The sequence below is a fragment of the Dryobates pubescens genome, chromosome 35 (genome assembly GCF_014839835.1).
Source record: "Dryobates pubescens isolate bDryPub1 chromosome 35, bDryPub1.pri, whole genome shotgun sequence".
Taxonomy (NCBI): domain Eukaryota; kingdom Metazoa; phylum Chordata; class Aves; order Piciformes; family Picidae; genus Dryobates; species Dryobates pubescens.
The window spans coordinates 8,516,739-8,537,741 of record NC_071646.1 but is presented as its reverse complement, the minus strand read 5'-3'; the positions used below and the strand labels follow the sequence as shown (position 1 = coordinate 8,537,741).

Here is a 21,003-nt window from a genome sequence, read left to right as displayed (position 1 = left end):
TAGATGGGATGAGCTGGGAAGGCCTCAGCTCAGGGCCCTGGAAGATTTGTTCCCATCACTAGGCAACATTTGCTTGTCCCCACCAGGATCTGCCATGGCTTCTGAAACCCCCTGTGAGCTGTGTTGTGTTTGCATGCAGAGTGGGGAAGGCAGCAGCTGTATGAGGCAGGGGGCAGAGTCAGCAGGGAGGCAGACTGGGGCCTGACTGAGTTGGGAAAAAGTCAAAACTCTCAAAGGCTTCTGAAGCCACAGCAAAACCACAGCCTCTGCTCTCTGTCAAATGCAGGGCAAGTTCTACAGGTGCACAGACCCATCCAAGATGACAGAGAAGGAGTGCAGGTGAGAGCTCTCTGCAGCTCAGCCCCAGCAGGGCTGGGAGGGCTGTGTGTGGCAGGGGCCACTTTGTGTTCCTGCATGGAGTTGCTGCATCTGAAGTGGAGCTGAGGCTCTCCCTCAGCCTGGGGCAAATCAGGAGCAACACAGGACTGTCCTCCCCTCTCAGACACCAAAGAGCCCTGGGCCAGCAGCACAGCAGGAGGGCTTGAAGGGCACCCTACCTGCTGAGCTTTGCCTCCCTCCTGCAGGGGTTACTTCATCAACTACGTGGATGGGGACCCTACGCAGATCGAGCTGCAGAAGCGCGTCTGGTACCACAGCAACTTCCACTTCAACAACGTCTTCTCAGCCATGATGTCACTTTTCACTGTCTCCACCTTTGAGGGCTGGCCAGAGTGAGTCTGGCTGTGCATGGGGCCTGGCAAGGGACAGGTCTGTGCTGGGAGCAGGTCGCTGCACAGAGCTGTACCATGGGGCAGAAGGAAGAGCTGCCCAGGCTGAGGAGCAGGGCTAGCTGCCCTGACAGTGGCTGTGGAGCTGACAAGGTCATCCTGGTAGCCCTATTGGATCTGGAGTGTCCCCAGAGCTGCTGGGGACACTCCACACACAGCTGCTGGGGACCTCACCTAATTAGGATCTCTGCTGCCTTGCTCTCCCTCCTGCAGGCTGCTCTACATGGCCATTGACACCAATGCTGAAGATGCAGGCCCCATCTACAACTACCGGGTGGAGATTGCAATGTTCTTCATCATCTACATCATCCTCATTGCCTTCTTCATGATGAATATCTTTGTGGGCTTTGTCATTGTCACCTTCCAGGAGCAAGGGGAGAGCGAGTACAAGAACTGTGAGCTGGACAAGAACCAGGTACTGGGGCTGCTGAGACAGGGCAAGGTAGACCAGCCCTAGACCTGGCACTGCTGGGGCTGGCCGCTTTGGATCAGCCCTTAGTGGTGGCACTGCTGGTGCAGATGAGTCGAACCTGCGCCAGGTCTGTGAACTGCTGGAGCCATGCCTGGCACAGCACAAGCTTCCAAAGGGCAGAGTGGGCCAGAACCAGAGAGTGGCCTTCTGGTGCAGGTAGAGTTCCCAGCCTGGGCTGGAGCAGAGGGTTGTGCCCAATTCTGGGCTCCTAGTACAAAAGCAGCATGGACTTACTGGTGCCAGTCCAGCAAGGGGCTGCTGAGATGGCTGAGGGTCTGGAGCATGTTGTGTGAGGAGATGCTGAGGGATGAGTCTGGCATTAAGAGAAGGTTCACAGGAATCTTACCTCTGTGTGTGAACACCCAGGGTGGAGCCAGGCTCTCTTCAGTTGTGCCCAGGGACAGCACACAAGGCAGTGGTCACAAGCTGAAGAAACCAATAAATTCCATGTGAAGAAAGCTTCCTTTTTGTGGGGTGGGTGTTCAGGCACTGGACCAGGTTGCTCAGAGGATGCAAAGGCTCCATCTTTGGGGGTTATTCAAAACCCACTGCTTTGAGCCAGCATCTTTGACTGAACCATCTCCAGGGGCACCTTCCACTGCCAGCCCTTCTGTGGTGTTGCCACTCTGGCATTCTGCCTGGGGACATCAAGCCTGAGAGCACTGGAAGTGAGGCTGAGGTTGACAGAGGACACCTGGACAGGGATGGCTGGTGGTGCTCCTGTGCTGGGCAAGCCTGCAGAGGCAGCAGGGCCACCTGGGGGTACTGAGGCACATGAACCCAACAGGCTGGGGAGGGAAGGGCCTGCTCATCACCCCCAGGGGCACAGAGGGAAGTCAGCATCCCTGGTCACCCTTGGTTCGTGTGGGCTGCTCTTGGCCAGTCCTGAGAAGCCTTGGGGAAGTGCTGTGAGAGCCAGGCAGGCTCAGGCAGGACTGAGGAGCTTGGGTGAAGGGCAGCAGGACAACTGCCAGGGGAAGGTGGTGGCTGTGGGAGCTTGGTCCCACTGTGGGAGAGAAGGGAGGACCCAACTTGTGTCTGTGGGGACACACAGTGTTTCCAGGGGTGCTGGCAGTGCCTGTCCCCTGGCAGTGCTTTCTGCCCTGCTATGGGCTCTCAGCTGCCCTCCCCTTCACAGCGGCAGTGTGTGCAGTACGCGCTGAAGGCTCGGCCCCTGCGCCGCTACATCCCCAAGAACCCCTACCAGTACCACATCTGGTATGTGGTCACCTCCTCCTACTTCGAGTACCTCATGTTCTTCCTGATCCTGCTCAACACCATCTGCCTGGGCATGCAGGTAAGGGCCAAGGTGCCCACGTGGGGGAGGGCATGTGCTGCAGCGGGTGGGCCGGCCCAGCCCTGCCATCTCCAAGAGAGCTTCTGGGAAGGAGGACTTGGCTACACAGCAAAGTTTGTGATGTGTGGTAGCACCCTGGGGGTGGGAACAAAATGGGGCTGGTCGCATGTGGGGAGCCCAGGAAAGATGCTGCAGGGCATAAATTTGCTTTATTGGTGAGCTCTGCTGAGCCATGGGTCTGCAGCAGGGACATCTGCATCCAGCACACAGCTCTGAGCTCACAGCAGAGCCTGGACCTGCTCTGGGTTAATGTGGCTCCTTCTGACTTCTCTCCAGCATTACAACCAGTCTGAAGAGATGAACCACATCTCAGACATCCTCAATGTAGCCTTCACTGTTCTCTTCACCCTGGAGATGATCCTCAAGCTCATGGCCTTTAAAGTGAAGGTGAGAGGAGAGCATGGTCCAGAGAGCAGGAGAGGGCCTTCAGGCCAGGTCAGGGTGATCCATTTACCCTACATTTGGCATCTCTTGAGGAGAAGCGCTCACAGGCCTGCAACTCCAGAGAGCTCCTTGTGAATCCCTTGGGGTCTCCCATACGCAGGACCTGTGACTTCCTGGAGGGGCTGCTGTTTGCTAACCAAATCCAACCTCATCCAGCTGCACATAGTTCCCATCTCCAGAGGCATCTGTCACTGACAGGGTCACAGCTCTAAGCCACCATGATCCACCCTCCTCATTTCACACCATTGTGAGGACCAAGCAATTGACTGAAGGGTCCAGAGTCTGACCATCATCCCTTCTGGCTCTGCCTGCAATGCCAGAGGTCATTGATGATCCTTCTGGCACTTCTTCCTCTGTGCTTCAGTACCTCCTTGGCCTAACCCTTGGGTGATCACTCCTCTTCCCTGGCTTTTCCCTGGCAGGGCTACTTCGGGGACCCCTGGAATGTCTTTGACTTCCTCATAGTGATTGGCAGCATCATTGATGTCATCCTCAGTGAGATCGATGTAAGTGTGGGGTGAGGGTCCCGAGGGTGTTCCCTCAGAGCAGCACTGCTGCCACCCCCAGGCTGTGCTGCAGCACCTGCCCTGGGGCGAGACAGACACAGACAGCTCTGCAAAGTGCTGGTGTCCTCTCCTCTCTCCCTACTCTGCTTGGTTCTGAGAGCCAGCATGAGTGTGTGGGGATCACAGCTGTGGCTCTGTGGCCCCTAAAGCACTCTGCAAACACAGGAGGCCAGTCCCAGCTGGCCAACGTGTCCCCCTGCTCCCTCCCCACTCATCCCCTGAGTCCAGGGGCACTGGGATCCCTGGAGAGCAGTCCAAGACTGCATCAGGAGCAGCACCATGCATGCCAGCCCCTGCCCCACTCACCCTGCCTGTCTCCCACATGCAGTCACCCTCGTGTCAGCCTCAGAGCAGTGCCAGTGGGAAGAAGAAGAGTTGCCACAGCTCCCTGTACTCAAGGACACTGCTGTCCCCTGCCAGGGGAGGATCAGACACATCCAGTCTCAAGGCTTTGCATGTGTCCCCTTGGGCATAGACACAGTGAGTGGAGCTGTGCAGGTGCACACCCTGCAGCCTGCTGCAGGAGCTCCCCGTGGCTGGGGGCTGCAGGCAGTGTCTATGTGCTCAGCACTCTGGGGGAGCATTTTCAGAGCGTGCCACTGCCCCTCATGGCACTGGGACATGGGCACTGAAAATGCCTGCTCAGGGGGTGTGTGCTGCATGTGGCAGATCTGGTGATAACTCTAGGAGCAGCTACAGTCAGGTGGGTTAGAGATTAACCCTCAGTGACTTTGCACAGTCCTGTCAGGAGCAGGGCTTCCCAGCTCTGGTGCACTGCAGGGCTGTGTCTGGCAAGTCTGCTGCCACTGCCTACCCTGCACAGAGTGACCTTCAGTCATTCTCTGTGTCAGAGAGAAGAGGGTGTCCAGGGGCCCTTGATGGTGGTCACTTTCTTCTCTGGCATCTGGTCCAGGCCTCACAGAGCTGGGCTAAGCAAACCCAGCCCCCTTCCTCCCCTGGGACAGCACCTGTCTAGCCCTGCTTACTGATGCTGCCACCCTCTAGCTTCCAGGTTTCTCAGCCTTGACAAGCTGCCAGATTTCCTGGCAGTTCCATGCAGCTTTCATCTGTCACCAGATCCTTCAGGAACCCATCCTTGGCCCCACAGCTCTCTTCACCTGTGACCTGGTTTCCCATTGCCTGTAGTGTATCTTTTGCCATGTGCTGCCTCCTTGCCCATTGTCAGTCAGAAAGGACATTCAGATGGTGCTGGAGGCCCTGCACTGGGCAGAGGTTTTCAGTCCCTGTCTGTGTGAGAGACCAGGTCAGTTGACACAGGTGACAAAGTACCACTGTGCTTGAGTATGGGTTTGTGGGGGTGCCCAGGACCACAGGGCATAGGCACCTGGAGGACTCCAGTGCCCTGGGCTTAGCTGGCAGACACTGACCTGGGTTCTGTGCTGTGTGCTGCAACACCACTGGCAGTGTCAAGGCTGTGCAGGAGGCCAGGCAGGATTTCAAGGCAGCATTTCAAGAATGGTCCTGTATGGCCTGAGACCTCCTGGTCCTCTCTCCAAGATCTGGGTGCTGATTGCCCCCTGATCTCCCCTCCCACTGCCCCAAGCTCCTCAGACACCTTCCTTCCAGGCAGCCCTGCTCTGGCAGATCTCATGCCCTAGTGACTATCCATGTCCCCTCCTGAGAACATGCCCTTGTGGCTTGTCCCACCCTTCCTCCATGTGCTTTCCTCTCCATTCAGCCCATCTCTCTCACAGCTCTTCCAAGCTTTGCCCAGCCATCTGGTGATGTGCAAGGGGATTAGCATTAGGGGGCAGGGGCACAACCTCACCTCCCCTTCCACTAAGTCTCCTTCCTGCTGAGAGGTCAGTGCAAGGTGGATCTGCTGCCTCTGGTCCTCAGGAGCTGTTTGCAACCACTGCACCATCACATATCCCGTTGGCAGCTCAGGCAGAGCCTGGGGGCTGCAGTGCTTTCTGTAGGGTGACCTTCACAAACAAGGTAGCACCATGGTGCAGAGGTGCAGGGCAGCACCTCCATAGCAGCCAAGCTGGTCCTGAGGAGTTGCAAAGGTCTGTCCTGCCTTCCTCTCTCTTTCTACTCTGTCTCTTTTTGCCCCCCTCATGTCTCTGTGTGCAGCTGTCAGGGTGAGGTGATAGGAAGAGTTGTGCTGTCATGAGCCCTCTGCTAGCTACCTCCATCCTGGCTGTCCAGTCACTGAGATCCCTGGAGGGAAGTGGGGGTGGGGTCCCCTCTGGCAGTGCTACCCCAGACTCTGAAGTCCAGGGAACTGTCAGGCCACACTTCTGTGTCACTCCTGCCACTGCCTGCCCTGGAATCTGAGCCCATTCACAAGGGCTTGAGCTTCCCAGCCTGCCCAGAGCCTCCTGTGATTGCTGCCCAGGCCCCCAGCAATGAGCCTGGGTCTGTGCAGGCACTGCTGGTGCTGGACTAACCCCACTGAGGGTCAGGTGTTGATGTGTGCACTGGGAAGAAGTCCCCCTGCCCCAGAGCATCTTAGGCTCCAAGCAGGGAGAGTGTCTCCAGCTGGCAGGGGGTGTGTGGGTGAGTGGGCTCCTTGTGTGTGCCCTGCCTGTGCCAGCGTGCCTGCAGAACAGCCCTTCCTGCCCCTCAGTCAGTGGGTGAGTGCTGCTGGGCAGTGATTTGTCCCCTACTGGCACAGGGCCCTACCAGTCTCAGTGCTCAGTCTTAGCAAACCTGCCCCAGTTCTGTCTTGGTGTCCAACCAGCTGAGCTGGCAGCAGCCTGGCTTGCTGTGGAAGAGCCACAGTCTGGCCTGAGCTGGTCACTTTGCCTCAAGATCCCTGCCACAGCCCTGGTCCTGCCCTGGTCTTGTCCATGGGAGGCAGCAAAACTAAACAGTCCTGAGGTTTGGCCCAGATTTCCTGGCCCCTACAGCCCTGCCTCAGGTGTGGTTGTCACAATGGGTGCCAGGCAGTGGGGCACAGAAGTGGGTCCCTCAAAACTCACCCATGGGCCCAGGTGACAAAGGATCTCCCCCTGTGCTTCCCCTGTGCTCCTCCTCTTGTCCCCCATTTCCATCTTACTCTTTCTTCTGGGTCTGTGTTGCCTTCTGCAACCACTCCTCCCTCCCTCTCCCTGCCTCTCCATCCTGCTGCTCTGACTCTGCTGTTCTCTCGACAGACAGTTCTTGCATCTCGTGGTGGACTGTACTGCCTCGGTGGGGGCTGTGATGGCCTTGTAAATATCAGCTGCATGTGCTTGCCGTGTGCCCCCCTGCTCACCCTGGCTGTGCCAGCACCTGCATGTGGCCTGCATGTTAGTGAGACACACCAGACCCAGCAGCTCCCTCTGGGGTGTAGCTGAGAGGGACTCAGGGTGGCACACCCCCTTCCCACCCTGAGATGTGCTGGGCCTGGCCCTCCACCATCCCACCCACCATAGCTGACCTGAATGGAGCCTCTACCAGAGGTGTCCCTGGCTGTTAAGGGCAGGACATGCCCTTGGTTCTCTGACCATCAGCTTCTCTGCTTAAGGCCTGAAGGGATTTGCATCCCCAAGAGCAGCCTCTGACACTGAGCTGGTGAGAGGGCTGACTGTGCCTTCCCCCAGGGAGCTGGTGGTGTCCCATGGTTGCTAAGGGGCTGAGCAGGCCCTGTGCTGGTGACAGTGACATGTTGGGGTGCAGTGGGGTGGCAGTGCCCCATAGGAGCCCTGAAAATGGGAAGCAGCTGGGGCCCAGGGCAAGCTGGCCTTTGCTAGGCATTGCCCAGGACCCAGTGGTGGGGACATGGTGCTCTGGAGCTAATGAGATGTTCCTGACCACCAGGCTTGCTGGGCAAGTTCTAGGCACTAGAGGAGTTAAAGGCAGAGGAAAGCAGTGGGGAGAGGAGATGGTGTTGGCCAGTGCAGCCCTGGGAGCTCAGGAATGGGGAGCTGGAGCTGCTGGGACAGGTGTGCAGAGCTGGGTTTGCTGCCCTGAGATAGCTGGGAGCAGGGCAGCTGCCTGATGGGAGTGAGGGGGAGCCAGTGGCAACAGCAAAGCTCTAGGAGGCCAAGGGCACAGTGGGAAAGGCATCCCAAGCAGTGATGGGATCGGGATGAACAGTGCCTGGCAGAGGCCAGGGAGGTCTGGTCATGGTTCCCAGTGTCACAGGCTGGGGCTAAGGCTGTGCCATGCTGGAGCAACCAAGGGAGCAAGTGGCTGAGTCTCCAACTGCCAATGTCCCAGACAAAATCTGGTTGCTTGAGCCCATGAGCTGTGCCTGCTGGCTCCCCTCCTGCCTGCTCATTCTGCTCAGAAGCCAGGAGTTCCACAGCCCTGGGACATGGCTGTTCACTCTTGCCAGAGGGCCCACAGCCACCTCAGAGTCTAGACCTCACCACAGGTAGGGATGGCACTGGGCACCACTGCCCTGAGGTCACCCTGCCTACTGTCCCTTCTTTGTTTATGAAAGCCCTGCTAGAATGTTCTCAAACCAACTTGTCTGTGCTTAGTCAGCCTCACTAACCCTGGCACCTGGCTGACATCTCACTTTAAATTTGGGCCCTGAGGTGGGAGCATCCCACATGGTACCTGCTGAGAGGAGCCTGGGCAGACCTGCCCCTGTCTTTTAGTTGCCCCATCCCATGTGTGGTGAAGAGCACAGCTGTCCCAGCCTGCATTCCAGCATGCCTCCCCCTGCAGTGTGCCAGCCCCATAGCAATGGGATTCCTCTCACACCCCGAGCAGCCTGGGGGGGTAGATGTGTGAGCTGCTGGGACTGGGGAGAAGAACTCTTTGGGAGGGCTGGAGAGAAAGTGCCAGCACAAGGGCTGTGGGGACCATGACTGGCACCTGGAGGGGAAGAATGCCATCACCCTTGCCCCCACCCCTGCCACCTCCCCAAACGTGAGCAGTGCTTGCCAGCCTGGCAGCAGCAGCAGCTGCCCTCCAAGCCTGCTGTGCCCACAGGACTCAGATGACAACTCCAGAGTCTCCATCACCTTCTTCCGTCTCTTCCGGGTGATGCGGCTGGTGAAGCTGCTGAGCCGGGGGGAAGGGGTCAGGACCCTCCTGTGGACCTTCATCAAGTCCTTCCAGGTAGGTGAGGAGCAGGGCTCCCCTCCCAGACAAGCACATGGCCTGGCCTGGCCTGGCAGAGGGCTCTGCCCCTAAGGCTGGCTGGGTGAGCAGGCAGCCCCCACCAGGCAGGGGAGGAAAGCTCCAGTGCTGGCCTCAGCCTGGCCATGGGGCTGTGCTCTGCAAGAGGGCACTGCCTTAATGGGTGGGGAGATGGGGAAGTCTTGCTGGCTGGCACCAAGTGTCAGAGCTGAGCTGAACAGACAAGAGCCTGCCCAGTCCTGCTGCCAGCACCAAGCTCAAGGGCATGCTGCAGCAGCTCAGCACACAGCCCCTGAGCCTAGGCAGCTCCTTCAGCATCCCTGGGTTGTGCTCAGCCTTGTCCCAGTTGCAGAGCCCCAGCTGTGCTGTGAGGGCTGGCGTGAGCCTGCCATGCATGAGGACTGGGGAGTGGGGCTGGTGGGAGGCTGGTCAGAGGAACAGGCAGAGAATAAGCTGTCCCCTCCCCACATGGAGGCAGAATGTTGGCCTCAGGCAGGAGCTCCAGACCCAACCTGCTGTCTCTGACTTGCCTTGATGTGAGGCTGGTGTCTCACATAAGCCATGCTCCTTCTTTAACAGGCATTGCCCTACGTAGCCCTGCTGATTGTGATGCTTTTTTTCATCTATGCTGTGATTGGGATGCAGGTGAGAGGCACAGGGGTGGAACTTAGTCTTGAACAGCTGCCCTGAGCTTGATAGCACCTGGGGAGATAGGACAGAGAGGAACTGGGTTCAGTGCCAGGTGCTCCCTGTGTCTGTGATATCCAGGTCTCAAAGGATGCTTGCAGCCCCAGCAGCCTCCTCCCATCCCCAGGCTGCAGCTAGGGCAGTCAGGGCCATTGCAGCAAGAAGTACTTTAAGAGTCAAGGACACAATCTAGACACAGCCACCAGACCTTGGCTCCCTGGCCCAGGTGAGGTGCATCTTGAGAGCTCCAGAGCAGCCACATCCCAGTCTCAGTCTCGGTCTCTTCTGGAGACACCCAAAGCCAAGCAAACAAGAAGAGGGGCTTGGGGGCAGGGATGCCCTGGGGGATGGTTGGTGCCTGCAGAAGGGTGCTGGGGACCCGACTGTGGTTTGCAGATGTTCGGGAAGATCGCCATGGTGGATGGGACAGAGATCAACCGCAACAACAACTTCCAAACCTTTCCACAGGCTGTGCTGCTGCTCTTCAGGTCAGTCTTGCCTTGGCAAGCAGCTCCAGAAGGGAGCTGGGCTCAGTGTGTGAGCCCACAGGCTGGGCTGAGGAGGGGGCAGCATTTCTGTAGCTGAGCTTTTTGCCCCAGAGAAGGATCTCCTGCAGCAGTGAAAGCTGCTGGGGAGTGGGAGCCGTGTGCCTGCTGTGGCTGGGCTGCAGGAGGGGAGGCCACTGTGGGGGTTCTGTTCTGAATGCTTCCTTCTCAGACTAGATTTTCATTTGTGAATTGTGAGGAAACTCGAGGGGCAGCAGGAGCTCAGTCCAAGGCTTTTCTTGACTCCAAACACTTCGCTTTGGAACTTTCAAATAGCAGACTCCCCACAACAGCACTGCAAGTCCTTGGCCACTCTTTCCCCGGTTCCCTGTGCACTGGGCTGCCCACAGCCCTCCTGTGTGCCCAGCTCAGGGCCAGCACAGGCAGGAGCTGGCAGCATCCTGTCTCCCCAGGTGTGCCACTGGTGAGGACTGGCAGGAGATTCTCCTGGGCTGCAGCTATGGCAAACTCTGTGACCCTGAGTCTGACTTCGCCGAGGGTGAGGAGTACACCTGTGGCACCGGCTTCGCCTACTTCTACTTCATCAGCTTCTACATGCTCTGTGCCTTCCTGGTAAGGCTGCCCTGGGCACCTCTGTCCCGGTCCTGGGCAGGCCCTGGTGCTGAGTCCCCCTTGCATCTCATGGGGCTGAGTCCACAGCAGCATTGTCCCCAACCCATCCCTCCAGCCATGCTGTAAAGCTGGCACTGCACTCCTTGCAGCCTGGGGTACTCCATTAGCTTCCTACAGCTGCCAGGTGCTGCTGCCAGATGTGGCTGTGGTAGCTCTTGCAAGGGTGGAAAGGGAAGAGACACCTCTGGCTGCTGCAGCCTTTCACAGGATCTCTGGGTGGGAGGCTCATCCCTGCCTGGGGTGACCCACAGCATCCCCTGCCTGCTGGGGACCCCAAGCCCCTGCTCCCCAACATGCCTGTATGCATTGGCCTGTGGCTGTGGCTAGCTCTGGCCTGCCCTGTGCTGCCAACTGCAAGGGCTGTTGCTTTCCCTCTTCCTGGGGACCTGCTGAGGGCTTGGCCCTGTCCTAGCTTGCATACTTCACACCCTCAGATCATTAACCTCTTTGTGGCTGTCATCATGGACAATTTTGACTACCTGACACGGGACTGGTCCATCCTTGGGCCCCATCATCTGGATGAGTTCAAACGGATCTGGGCTGAGTATGACCCTGAGGCCAAGTGAGTGACAGGGTGTGAGTGGTACAAAGAGGATCATGCATGTGGAGCCTGGGGGAGCTGTCCTGGAGACACATGGCAGTGTGACCTGTGCCACTGTCTCAAAGTTAGATTGAGGCAGATGTGGACTTGCCAGCAAATTCCAGGGCCGATGCAAGCTGTCTGGGTGGCTGTTTGGGGACAGGAGACGTCCAGGCCCCTCTTCACCCAGCCCTGGTGATGCTGCCAGCTCTTATCCCATGCCAGTGCTCACCCCTGTTCAGTGCCACAGGGAGCAGCTGCTGTTCCCAAGAGCAGCAGGGGGAAGTGCAGGGCCTTGTCCACTGCAGGAACACAGGGCAGGTCACAAGGATGAGCCCACCCTGCCCAAACAACTGTCCCTCATGTCTGCTGGCACCTTGCTGATGCAATTTGTTGGCTCTGCAGGGGCAGAATCAAGCACTTGGATGTGGTGACCCTGCTGAGACGCATTCAGCCCCCACTGGGCTTCGGGAAGTTCTGCCCACACCGCGTGGCCTGTAAGGTACGAGCCAAAGGGGTGGCAGGGGGTGGGCACAGGGGCACCCTCCTCAAGCTGTCTCTGCATCCTCCCCAAGGATACTGAGGGTGACAATCCAGCCAGCTCTAAAGGATCAAGGTTTATAAACCTCAGGTATTTAACAGAGAGGAGAATTCTGGGGACAGGGAGAGACCTTCACCTGCATAGAGCTGATGTGCCTCAGGCTCCTGAAGTTAAGGACTTGCCTGTGCTTGCCCCCACACCAAGGGGGGAGACACCAGTGGGCTGGTCCCAGCCCAGAGCCCTCAGTGCAGAGGGACTCACAGGCCAGGCTGGGATGCCCTGCATCTGGTGCAGGAAGGCAGTGCTGGGCTGCAGTAGCTGCCATGCCAGCCGGGCTGTGGCAGTTTGTTCCCGAGGGCTGCTGGCACTGTGGGAGCTGCAGGCAGCATCCCTGGAGACAGGAGTGCAGCCTCCCTGCTCAGTTCATTCTGCACAAAGCCTGTGCAAGGTCATAGGCAAACCATATGGGCAGGGACTCAGGCACTGTGTGAACCCTCCTGTGTCTTGGGCAAACTCAGAGAGTTTGGTCCCCAGATCAGTCACAGCAGCCTGAGTCATGTTTTGGAGTGCAACACGACACAGAAGGTGGAGCAGAGTGGGGCTCAGTCTCCTTTCCCAAGTAACAAGTGACACTGAGGATGAGAGGAAACATCCTCAAGTAGTGCTGGAGAAGGCTTAGGTTGGACTTTAGGAAAAACATCTTCCATGAAAGGGTTCTTGGCTGCCCAGCATGGTGGTGGAGGAGGAATTTAACAGCCATGGTGCTGAGGGATGTGGTGGAGTGGTGGACTTGGCAGGTTTATGGTTGGGCTTGATAACCTTCAGGGTATTTTCCAACCTAAACCACTCGGTGATTTTTCTCCCATGGTGCCCTGGATGTTATTTCCACACATATGACCTGGCTCTCTCTGCAGCTTGGTCTGGTCCAGCTGGCACACTGGAATGAGTGATGCCACTGCTCCTGGGCCACGTGCTGCCAAGCAGGGGTGCAGAGCCCCATGGGGCTATGCAGAGCAGGTAGAGCTGAGAGGGCTCTGCAGCAGGCAGCTCAGTGCTCTGAGCAGAGGCTCTCCCTGGCCAGGCCAGGCTGTGTGTTTGTGGAGAGCTGCCAGCCTGCTGTGCCAGCTGGGCTGACAGGCTGTGGTGTGCTGTGCAGCGCCTGGTGTGCATGAACATGCCCCTGAACAGTGATGGCACTGTCACCTTCAACGCCACCCTCTTCGCGCTGGTGCGGACAGCCCTCAAGATCAAGACAGAAGGTGAGTGCTGCTCAGCAGCCAGCTGCATAACTTCACCCTGAACAGCTCAGGAGTGGCTCTGACCCACTTCCCCTCCCTGCCACAATGCACAGCCTCCAACCTCCCTCCCCACCCTGTTGTGTGCAGCCTGAGCTCCCCCACCCTGGCACTGCCTGCTCTGGTTTGTGGATTTATCATCTCAGTCTGGAATGGAGTAGGATGGATGCTCTTTGAATGTAGCTGTGCTGGGGAGGAGCTGCTTTCATCCACTTCCATGCCAGCAGGAAGGTTTGCAAAGCCCTGCTTTGGGAAGGTGCCACATCAGCTGGTTTCCATGCCTGTGGGCTAGGCAGCATCATACAAGCAGCTCTGTGGCCGAGCTGGGGCAGGCAGCTCTCTAGCTAGAGGTGAGGTTGGGCACTGGTGAGCCTCTGGGGCTGCCTGCCAGGGATACCTTCTCTCCACCCTGGGTGGAGCACAAGAGGTGTCAGAAAGTGCATGGGGACAGGACTGTAGCTGTGCAGGAAAGGGAAATTGTGAGAACACCAAAGGGGAGGCTGAAATCTGGTGTTGATCACCAGTGGAGCTGGTGGCACAACCACTCCACCCCTGTGCTAAGGTCTGCTTCACTCTGTGCTTGTCCTTTCTAAAATCAAAGCCTCATTTTGGATGTGTGTGTGGAGGCTGCAGAGGAGCTGTCACACCCTGGAGGAGCCTGGCCAGGTCTTCACAGGCTTCACCTTCACTTGTGTTCCTGTTCTGTGGGACTGAGCCACTGTCCTGCTCCCCTTTCTCACAGGTAACTTTGAGCAGGCCAACGAGGAGCTCAGAGCTGTGATCAAGAAAATCTGGAAGCGAACCAGTATGAAGCTCCTGGACCAGGTCATCCCCCCCATTGGAGGTCTGTCTCTCACAGGGGCAGTGATGCCTGCTCAGAGTCTCAGCTGCTCTGGCAGCTCAGGCTGTTGTGATAGGTGGTGTGGTTGTGTTGTTTCCTCCCCTCCAGATGATGAGGTGACAGTGGGGAAATTCTATGCAACTTTCCTCATCCAAGAGCACTTCAGGAAGTTCATGAAGCGCCAGGAGGAGTATTATGGGTACAGGCCCAAGAAGAACCCTGTGGAGATCCAGGTTGGTAGCATGTGGGTGGTGTTGGAAGGGTCACCCTTCCCAGGGGTAGGCAGCATGTGGGAAGGAGCTCTGCAGGTCAGGAAAGCTCTGCAGGCTTTCTCCAGCTCAGCAAAGTGAGAGCCTGAGCTGCAGGGACAGGTAAGGAGTTCTGTGCCTCAGCTCTTGAAGTTGGTCCACTCTAGGTAGACCAGTGCTGAACTGGCCATGAGCACTCTGCTGCTGAAGGTGCCCCCCAGGGTGCACATGACTGAAAACAAAGATTTTTGTCGCTCTGCCTCACTGCCTTTGCATGCAGAGGGCTCAGCAGGGTCTGACACCTCACCAAGCAGTGTTAAGACCTGGAAACCCACACCACAGACAATGTCTAGGCCAAATGCTGCTCTTTCAGGCCCTTATCCACCATTCTCCATTTTCAGGGCCTTTGCCCTTTCTTCAATAGTGTTGTGGACAATTCTGTGTCCCTGGGGCTCTCTGTACCATCTCTCACTGCCTAGGGCAGCATCAGGTGGAGAGGGGTTAGTGTGGCTGATCTTGAGCAGTAGGAGAAGCCTGCACAGCAGCCCTGAAGGATGCTACCAGAGTGGGATGGGAGAGAATTTGTGTACCTGGCCAAAGCAGTGGGGATGTCCCCAGCCTCTCCTGACCTTGCAGGGAGGAAATCACTTGTAGAGACAACAGACCAGGCACAAAGGTGCAAGACAAGGGAAAGAGCCAGGCAGCAGACTGGATGTGCCCAGATCTGAGACAAAGGCACAGCTACTCCTTGCGCATCATCAACCTGACCCTTCCTCAGGTTGCCCTTAGCATAGCCTTGGTGCAGCAGCAGCCAGAAGTTGTCAACAAGCACAGAGGCAGACAGCGGCAGGGAGAGACATGGCCTGTTCCTGGTAGGAGCCCTGCAGAGCATCATGGCTCAGCAGATGACCAGGGCTTCAGCAGGTTCCCCTCCCCAGAGCCAGGGGTGGTGGGATGTGATGAAGAGGTTATTAAATTTATGAATGTGAAATATGAATTATGAAAACAGTATTTTTATTATCAAAATTATTAATAACCAATGAATCACTAATTTATATCCATGTTCTAGTGCACGTTCGTGAAATATATTCCATAAGTGGCTTAGTGTTATGATTAGAACTCAACTGAACTATCTACAGAACTACTTCTGTATCTATACGAGGAGTGCAGTTCTGCCGCTTGACCACTAGAGGGCGACTCAACGGCGCGTGGGCTGCTCCTGGTTGCGCACAGCAGTATTATAATGTTTCTATGCGTCAGTGATTACTCTGCTAGATGCAGACACTTTGAACTGAGTGCTAGTGGGTGGAAAGCATGTGGGAGATACTCTGTGGCTGTTGTTTGCAGCAAGGTGGGGTTCCGGCAGACTACTGTCGCTGGACTGCTTCCTAGTCGATCTGGACGGCGGCGCTGGGTGGCTGTCTCCTCTCTCTGCAGTAGTGGAGAGGGAGATAGAACCTGGGCTTAGCTCAGAAGCAGGTTCCCTTCAGGACTCGTCTGATTCCCTCCAGACAATAGGGATTGGTCCTGGTCAGGGTCGGCCTGTGGGGTCGGCAGGGCTGGTAGGGCTGGTCCCAGGACGGGGTCGGCCCTTGGAATCGGCTCGCACAGCTAGGCAGGGCGACGGCTCCCGATAGGGCCAAGGGCTCAGGTCCAGCCAACATGGATTTAGGAAGGGCAGGTCCTGCCTCTCCAACCTGATCTCCTTCTATGATCAGGTGACCCGTCTGGTGGATGTGGGGCAGGCTGTGGATGTAGTCTATCTGGACTTCAGCAAGGCCTTTGACACCGTCCCCCACAGTAAACTGCTGGCTAAGCTGTCAGCTCGTGGTTTGGACCACAACACTCTGTGCTGGGTTAGGAACTGGCTGGAGGGCCGAGCCCAGAGAGTGGTGGTGAATGGTGCCACATCCGGCTGGCGGCCAGTCACCAGTGGCGTCCCCCAGGGATCAGTGCTGGGCCCCATCCTCTTTAACATCTTCATTGATGATCTGGATGAGGGGGTTGAGTCAGTCATCAGCAAGTTTGCAGATGACACCAAGTTGGGAACAGATGTTAGTCAGTTAGAGGGTAGAAAGGCTCTGCAGAGGGACCTCGACCGACTGGACAGATGGGCAGAGTCCAATGGGATGGCATTTAATAAGTCCAAGTGCCAGGTGCTGCACTTTGGCCACGGCAACCCCATGCAGAGCTACAGGCTGGGGTCAGAGTGGCTGAGAGCTGCCAAACAGAGAGGGACCTGGGGGTGCTGATTGACACCCGCCTAAACATGAGCCAGCAGTGTGCCCAGGTGGCCAAGAAGGCCAATGGCATCCTGGCCTGTATTAGGAAGAGTGTGGCCAGCAGGAGCAGGGAGGTCATTGTGCCCCTGTGCTCAGCACTGGTTAGGCCACATCTTGAGTACTGTGTCCAGTTCTGGGCCCCTCAGTTTAGGAAGGACATCGAGACACTTGAACGTGTCCAGAGAAGGGCAACAAGGCTGGGGAGAGGCCTTGAGCACAAGCCCTATGAGGAGAGGCTGAGGGAGCTGGGGTTGTTTAGCCTGGAGAAGAGAAGGATCAGAGGTGACCTCATTGCCCTCTACAACTACCTGAAAGGTGGTTGTAGACAGGAGGGGGTTGGTCTCTTCTCCCAGGCAACCAGCACCAGAACAAGGGGACACAGTCTCAAGTTGTGCCAGGGGAGGTTTAGACTCGAGGTGAGGAAAAAGTTCTTCACTGAGCGAGTCATTCGTCATTGGAATGTGCTGCCCAGGGAGGTGGTGGAGTCGCCGTCCCTGGAGGTGTTCAAGGGGAGATTGGACGTGGCACTTGGTGCCATGGTCTAGTTGTGAGGTCTGTTGGAACAGGTTGGACTTGATGATCCCTGGGGTCTCTTCCAACCTTAGTTACTGTGATACTGTGTGATACTGTGTGATAGGCAGGCTCGGAGGTTTCCGATAGGGCTCTGCAGCAGGCAGGGCTGTGGGGTCGGCCCGGCCACGACGCGTCTCGGGCTGATGTAAACAGCCTCGGAGAAGAGGCACGGCTGCATTAAGTGGCAGCTTCTCGTTTACTCGGCTTAAAGGGACAGCGGGACTCTCGGAGCGGTCCCAGGGTTGGTGCACGGACAGGCATGAACGGTGCTTTAGGATCTTCCCTGAGGTTTACAGGGCTCAGAGTGGCACAGGTGGCAGCTCCTCTCCCGCGATAGCAGGGACTAGGCAGATGTGGGGACTGCTGGTCATTGGTCAAGTCCCTTCTCCCCAGCAACTGGGCAGGTCTTACCCTTGGGGGTTGGTCCAGTCCTCCAGTGGCACGGTGGGCTCTCCCGGTCGATACGACTGGCTGTGGCGACGCTGGGCTCCTCGGGCTCAGCAAAGGTCCTCCCTCTGGAGATGATCCTCAGGACTGCTTCTCACAATGCAGAGGCTTTCAGTATGTGTGCAGGTATGATAGAAGCTAACAACGGTGAGCTCAATGGCAGAGGCTGTAGGGTTGTTCTCTCAAGCAAGCACAGAGACAAAGTGAAAGAGGGGGCAACTTCTTTACCAACTGGGGCAGTACTTATAGATTCCTCAAGGCTGGGTTTGACCAATGGGCACTCTCATAAACAACTGGCTCCAGCCTATAGAAAGTGTGAAGCTAGCGTTATGCCATACTTGGCATTTGCACCAGCACTGCGTGCGCTGGGGGCGTGCTGGCCTGGCTAATGCCTTGGCTTTTGTCTTCCTCCGGAAGGAGGGGGAACTTGTCCACATGCTGGGACAAGATTCAATATTTGGGCATAATATGCCTTCACCACATGGGGCCAGACTAATCCAGCCATGCCTTGTCTCCACCAGGCTGGGCTGAGGAGCATTGAAGAAGAAGCTGCTCCTGAGATCCATCGAGCCATTTCTGGGGACCTGACTGCTGAGGAGGAGCTGGAAAGAGCAATGGTAGAGGCAGCCATGGAGGAAGGGATATATAGGGTGAGTGCAGCCCTCAGGGCATCCCAGGAGATGCTGGTCTCCGCAGTTTGATGTGGTGGTGGTGGGGCAGCATGACTGCCAGCAGCTGGAGGGCAGTTCATAGAGGTGAGCTTAGGCATGGAGGGTGGTGCAAAGCAAAAGTCTGGATCAGCACTTCTGTCCTCTCCCTGAGGACATCCCACTGGAGTCACCCTGGGAGGGGTGTGCTTAGGGAGAGCTCCATTCACACCTTCTGCCAGGCTAAGGCAAGGCAGCTCAGGTCTCATCATCACCAGAGCAGGAGCAGATTCATGTCCTGCTCCCTGGGAGCCTTTGTGGTGCCCTGGGCAGCTGCGGTGCTGCAGGCCTGCACCTTCTGCTGTGTCCAAAGGTGCCACTGGCTCAGGTGATCCCACAGAGGTCACAAGGTTGACTCCCATCCCAGTGCTGCTGCATGACCATCACCCCTCAGTGCTTCAGTTTCCCCATCTGGATAGTGAGGCTTTTGAAGCCATGTAGTCTGCCAGGCCTGAGCAGAGAGCCCCCTGCTCCCATGGGCACCCCCCCAAGTCTCCCATGGGAACGGTCCCAGAGCCCCAGGCCTCCCCTGATGCCCTCCCTCTTGGTTGCAGAGGACAGGTGGCTTGTTTGGCCAGGTGGACAGCTTCCTGGAGCCTGGCAGCCCCTTGCAGCCCCAGGTGGCCAGCCAGAGACCCCTGCAGTTCACAGAGGTGGGCAGTGAGGACTTCGACTCTCCTGTCTTCCTCGATGACTTCCCCCCGGAAGGCAACACCAACGTCAACAATGCCAACAGCAGAGGCTGGCCGGAGGGGTAAGGGCTGGGGAGCCCTGTGTGGGCTGGCAAGGCAGAGCTGGGCTGTGCTTGGCAGCTCCCAGCAGGGCTGTGCTGGTGGCTGGCTGTGCCTCACTCTTGCCCAGAGACTCTTCATGAATGGGTAAGGTCTGGAGGCGAAGCTGCAGCAGTGAGGTCCCTGCAGACCTGGGGGGAGGCTGAGTGCTGCCTGTGCAGATGGCTCCCTGCACACAGGAGCTTCCTGCAGAAATTCAGCCCCTGGGGTGTGGGCCAGGGGGGACAGACACCCCTCACTGGAACCCAGACACAGAGATGTCCCCAGAACATGCAGGGCAGATCCAGGGCTCCTCTGTGGCTCCACACAGCTATGCTTGTGGCTCCCCCTGCTTCTTATCCTTCCCATCACTCCTTCAGCTTGGTGCTGTGAGGATCAAGGTGGACAGCAGGGCTCCAAGGATTGCAGGGGTTACCCTTCCCTGCCAATCTCTGAGTTTCAAGGCCCAGTTAGGGGCCACCAGCAGCTGTCCAGTACCAAGTACAAGGGACACGGTTTAGCAATGGAAGAGGATGTACTTAATCCTACTCCTTGAGATCTCCACCCTGCTCATCCATCCCAGGTGCCCCTCCTGGTCTGCACCCCCCTTCAGCTGCATTCCCCAGGGTAGAGGAGGTGAGGAGGGCTGCACCCCTGGGTGGAGCTGGCCTTGGTGTGGTCCCTGCTTGGGCTGACCCAGGTTGCCTGCCCTTGCCAGGATGGAATATGAAGATGAGGTGATGAGGAAGACAGTGCCAGCAGCATGCAGGCATCCACCACAGGGTGAGTCTCAGCATTATTCCTCTTCTGGGGGATCAGGACCAGCCTACAGACTAAGGTACAGGCAAGGAACTGATATTGGGGCAGGCAGGGGATAAAACATGCAGACCCCAAAAACTTGGAGCTTAGCTGAGAGCCCTGAGCACAGCAGAACCTGTCTGGAGAGCTCCAGGAGAGTCCCTTCCCATTTTCCCACCCTCCAGGGTGACAGAGTATGGAGCTAGTGCCTGGGGCTGGGGGAGGACTGGCCAACCCTGGGCTGCAGGGCCACCAGACCCTGTTCATTTCCATGAGCAGGCAATTCCCAGCCACAAGTGAGAAGCCAGCATGGGGCAGTGGGCAGCTGCTGGGACTTTGGTTAGTCCTAAGAACCCTTTGCTTCCCTCACTGTAACCAACCCATTTCCAGCTCTGGGTGGCAGTGGTGTCTTTGCTCTTGTGCCCATCTGATGTTCCCACCTCTCCCTCTCCCAGAGCACAGCCACCCTCTACCCATGGACAGGCTGCCAGCAAGGCCAGGCAGGAGGCGAAGGGCAAGGGGGCACCCAACACCAGGGCCACAGCTTCCATCCCAGGAGGTAAAGGGGACAGTGTGTGTCCACAAGCAGCAGTGCAGGGGACAGGGGTGAACATCCCTCCCTCCTGGGCAAGGCTGTTGCAGCCATGCTAAGAAGGAGGTAGCCTCCAAGGCTCCCCAGCATGCAGCTTTGCTGGAGCTTTCCTGTCTGATCAGCTCAGAACCCAGCCCTGGCTCTGCTGCAGCAGGCATGGGTTGGCTTCAAGCAGCACCTCTTTGGCTCCCTGGCTGTCTCCAGAGACAGGGCAGACAAAAGGGCTCCCCTGGCTGCCCTCGGCTTGCCACAGTGCCTCATCACCTGGCAAGTGCCAGGGCAGGAGATAAGGGCTGGTTCCTAGCTCCCTGCCCATGTGGTCCTGCTTGTCCCATTGTGAGTGGTGCCCTGGACCCAGGAGCTGCAGTAAGATGGAGCTGCATGTCCAGTCTGGAGATAGTACCTGCAGCCCCCACACTGACATGGGAGAGATCTTCCATTAGCATTGCCTAAGCCTTTTGCTCCTCTTGCCCAGCTGCCTGGAGTGGATGGCACTGTGATGGGAACAGCATCCAGCTCAGGGCACCAGCAAGGCGAAAGTGGCGACCTGAGCACATCCTCCGCCCCAGCCATCACCTTCCTCATTCAGGAGGTAAGGAGCAGGCACAGCCTGGCAGAGGGAAAGGCAGGGCTGCCCTGCAGTGAAAGGGGCTGGCAGAGATGCCACGTGCATGCCAAGCTGTGAGGTTGGAGGAAAAAGCTTAGCTATGAGAGTGAGCAGCAGGTGTGTGCTGTGTAGGGAGCTGCAGGGACAGGGGTGGGCTGCCTGCAGTTAGGGACAGCTCTGCAGACTG

At 57.5% G+C, this 21,003-nt stretch overlaps 1 protein-coding gene across 1 annotated transcript in view; it reads left to right on the top strand.

The window, feature by feature from the left end:
* Positions 1 to 21,003, top strand: part of CACNA1S (calcium voltage-gated channel subunit alpha1 S) — a 47,128-nt gene that overhangs the window by 25,604 nt on the left and 521 nt on the right. Inside the window, exons 23-43 of the mRNA XM_009910569.2 lie at positions 287 to 339; positions 585 to 731; positions 1,002 to 1,203; positions 2,399 to 2,557; positions 2,894 to 3,004; positions 3,484 to 3,567; positions 6,750 to 6,806; positions 8,521 to 8,649; positions 9,250 to 9,315; positions 9,754 to 9,845; positions 10,316 to 10,475; positions 10,970 to 11,097; positions 11,521 to 11,617; positions 12,813 to 12,915; positions 13,694 to 13,795; positions 13,901 to 14,025; positions 17,864 to 17,992; positions 18,604 to 18,803; positions 19,538 to 19,602; positions 20,073 to 20,176; positions 20,685 to 20,801. Of these exons, the coding sequence (XP_009908871.2) occupies positions 287 to 339; positions 585 to 731; positions 1,002 to 1,203; positions 2,399 to 2,557; positions 2,894 to 3,004; positions 3,484 to 3,567; positions 6,750 to 6,806; positions 8,521 to 8,649; positions 9,250 to 9,315; positions 9,754 to 9,845; positions 10,316 to 10,475; positions 10,970 to 11,097; positions 11,521 to 11,617; positions 12,813 to 12,915; positions 13,694 to 13,795; positions 13,901 to 14,025; positions 17,864 to 17,992; positions 18,604 to 18,803; positions 19,538 to 19,602; positions 20,073 to 20,176; positions 20,685 to 20,801 (2,430 nt within the window). The remainder of the gene's footprint in view (positions 1 to 286; positions 340 to 584; positions 732 to 1,001; positions 1,204 to 2,398; positions 2,558 to 2,893; positions 3,005 to 3,483; positions 3,568 to 6,749; positions 6,807 to 8,520; positions 8,650 to 9,249; positions 9,316 to 9,753; positions 9,846 to 10,315; positions 10,476 to 10,969; positions 11,098 to 11,520; positions 11,618 to 12,812; positions 12,916 to 13,693; positions 13,796 to 13,900; positions 14,026 to 17,863; positions 17,993 to 18,603; positions 18,804 to 19,537; positions 19,603 to 20,072; positions 20,177 to 20,684; positions 20,802 to 21,003) is intronic.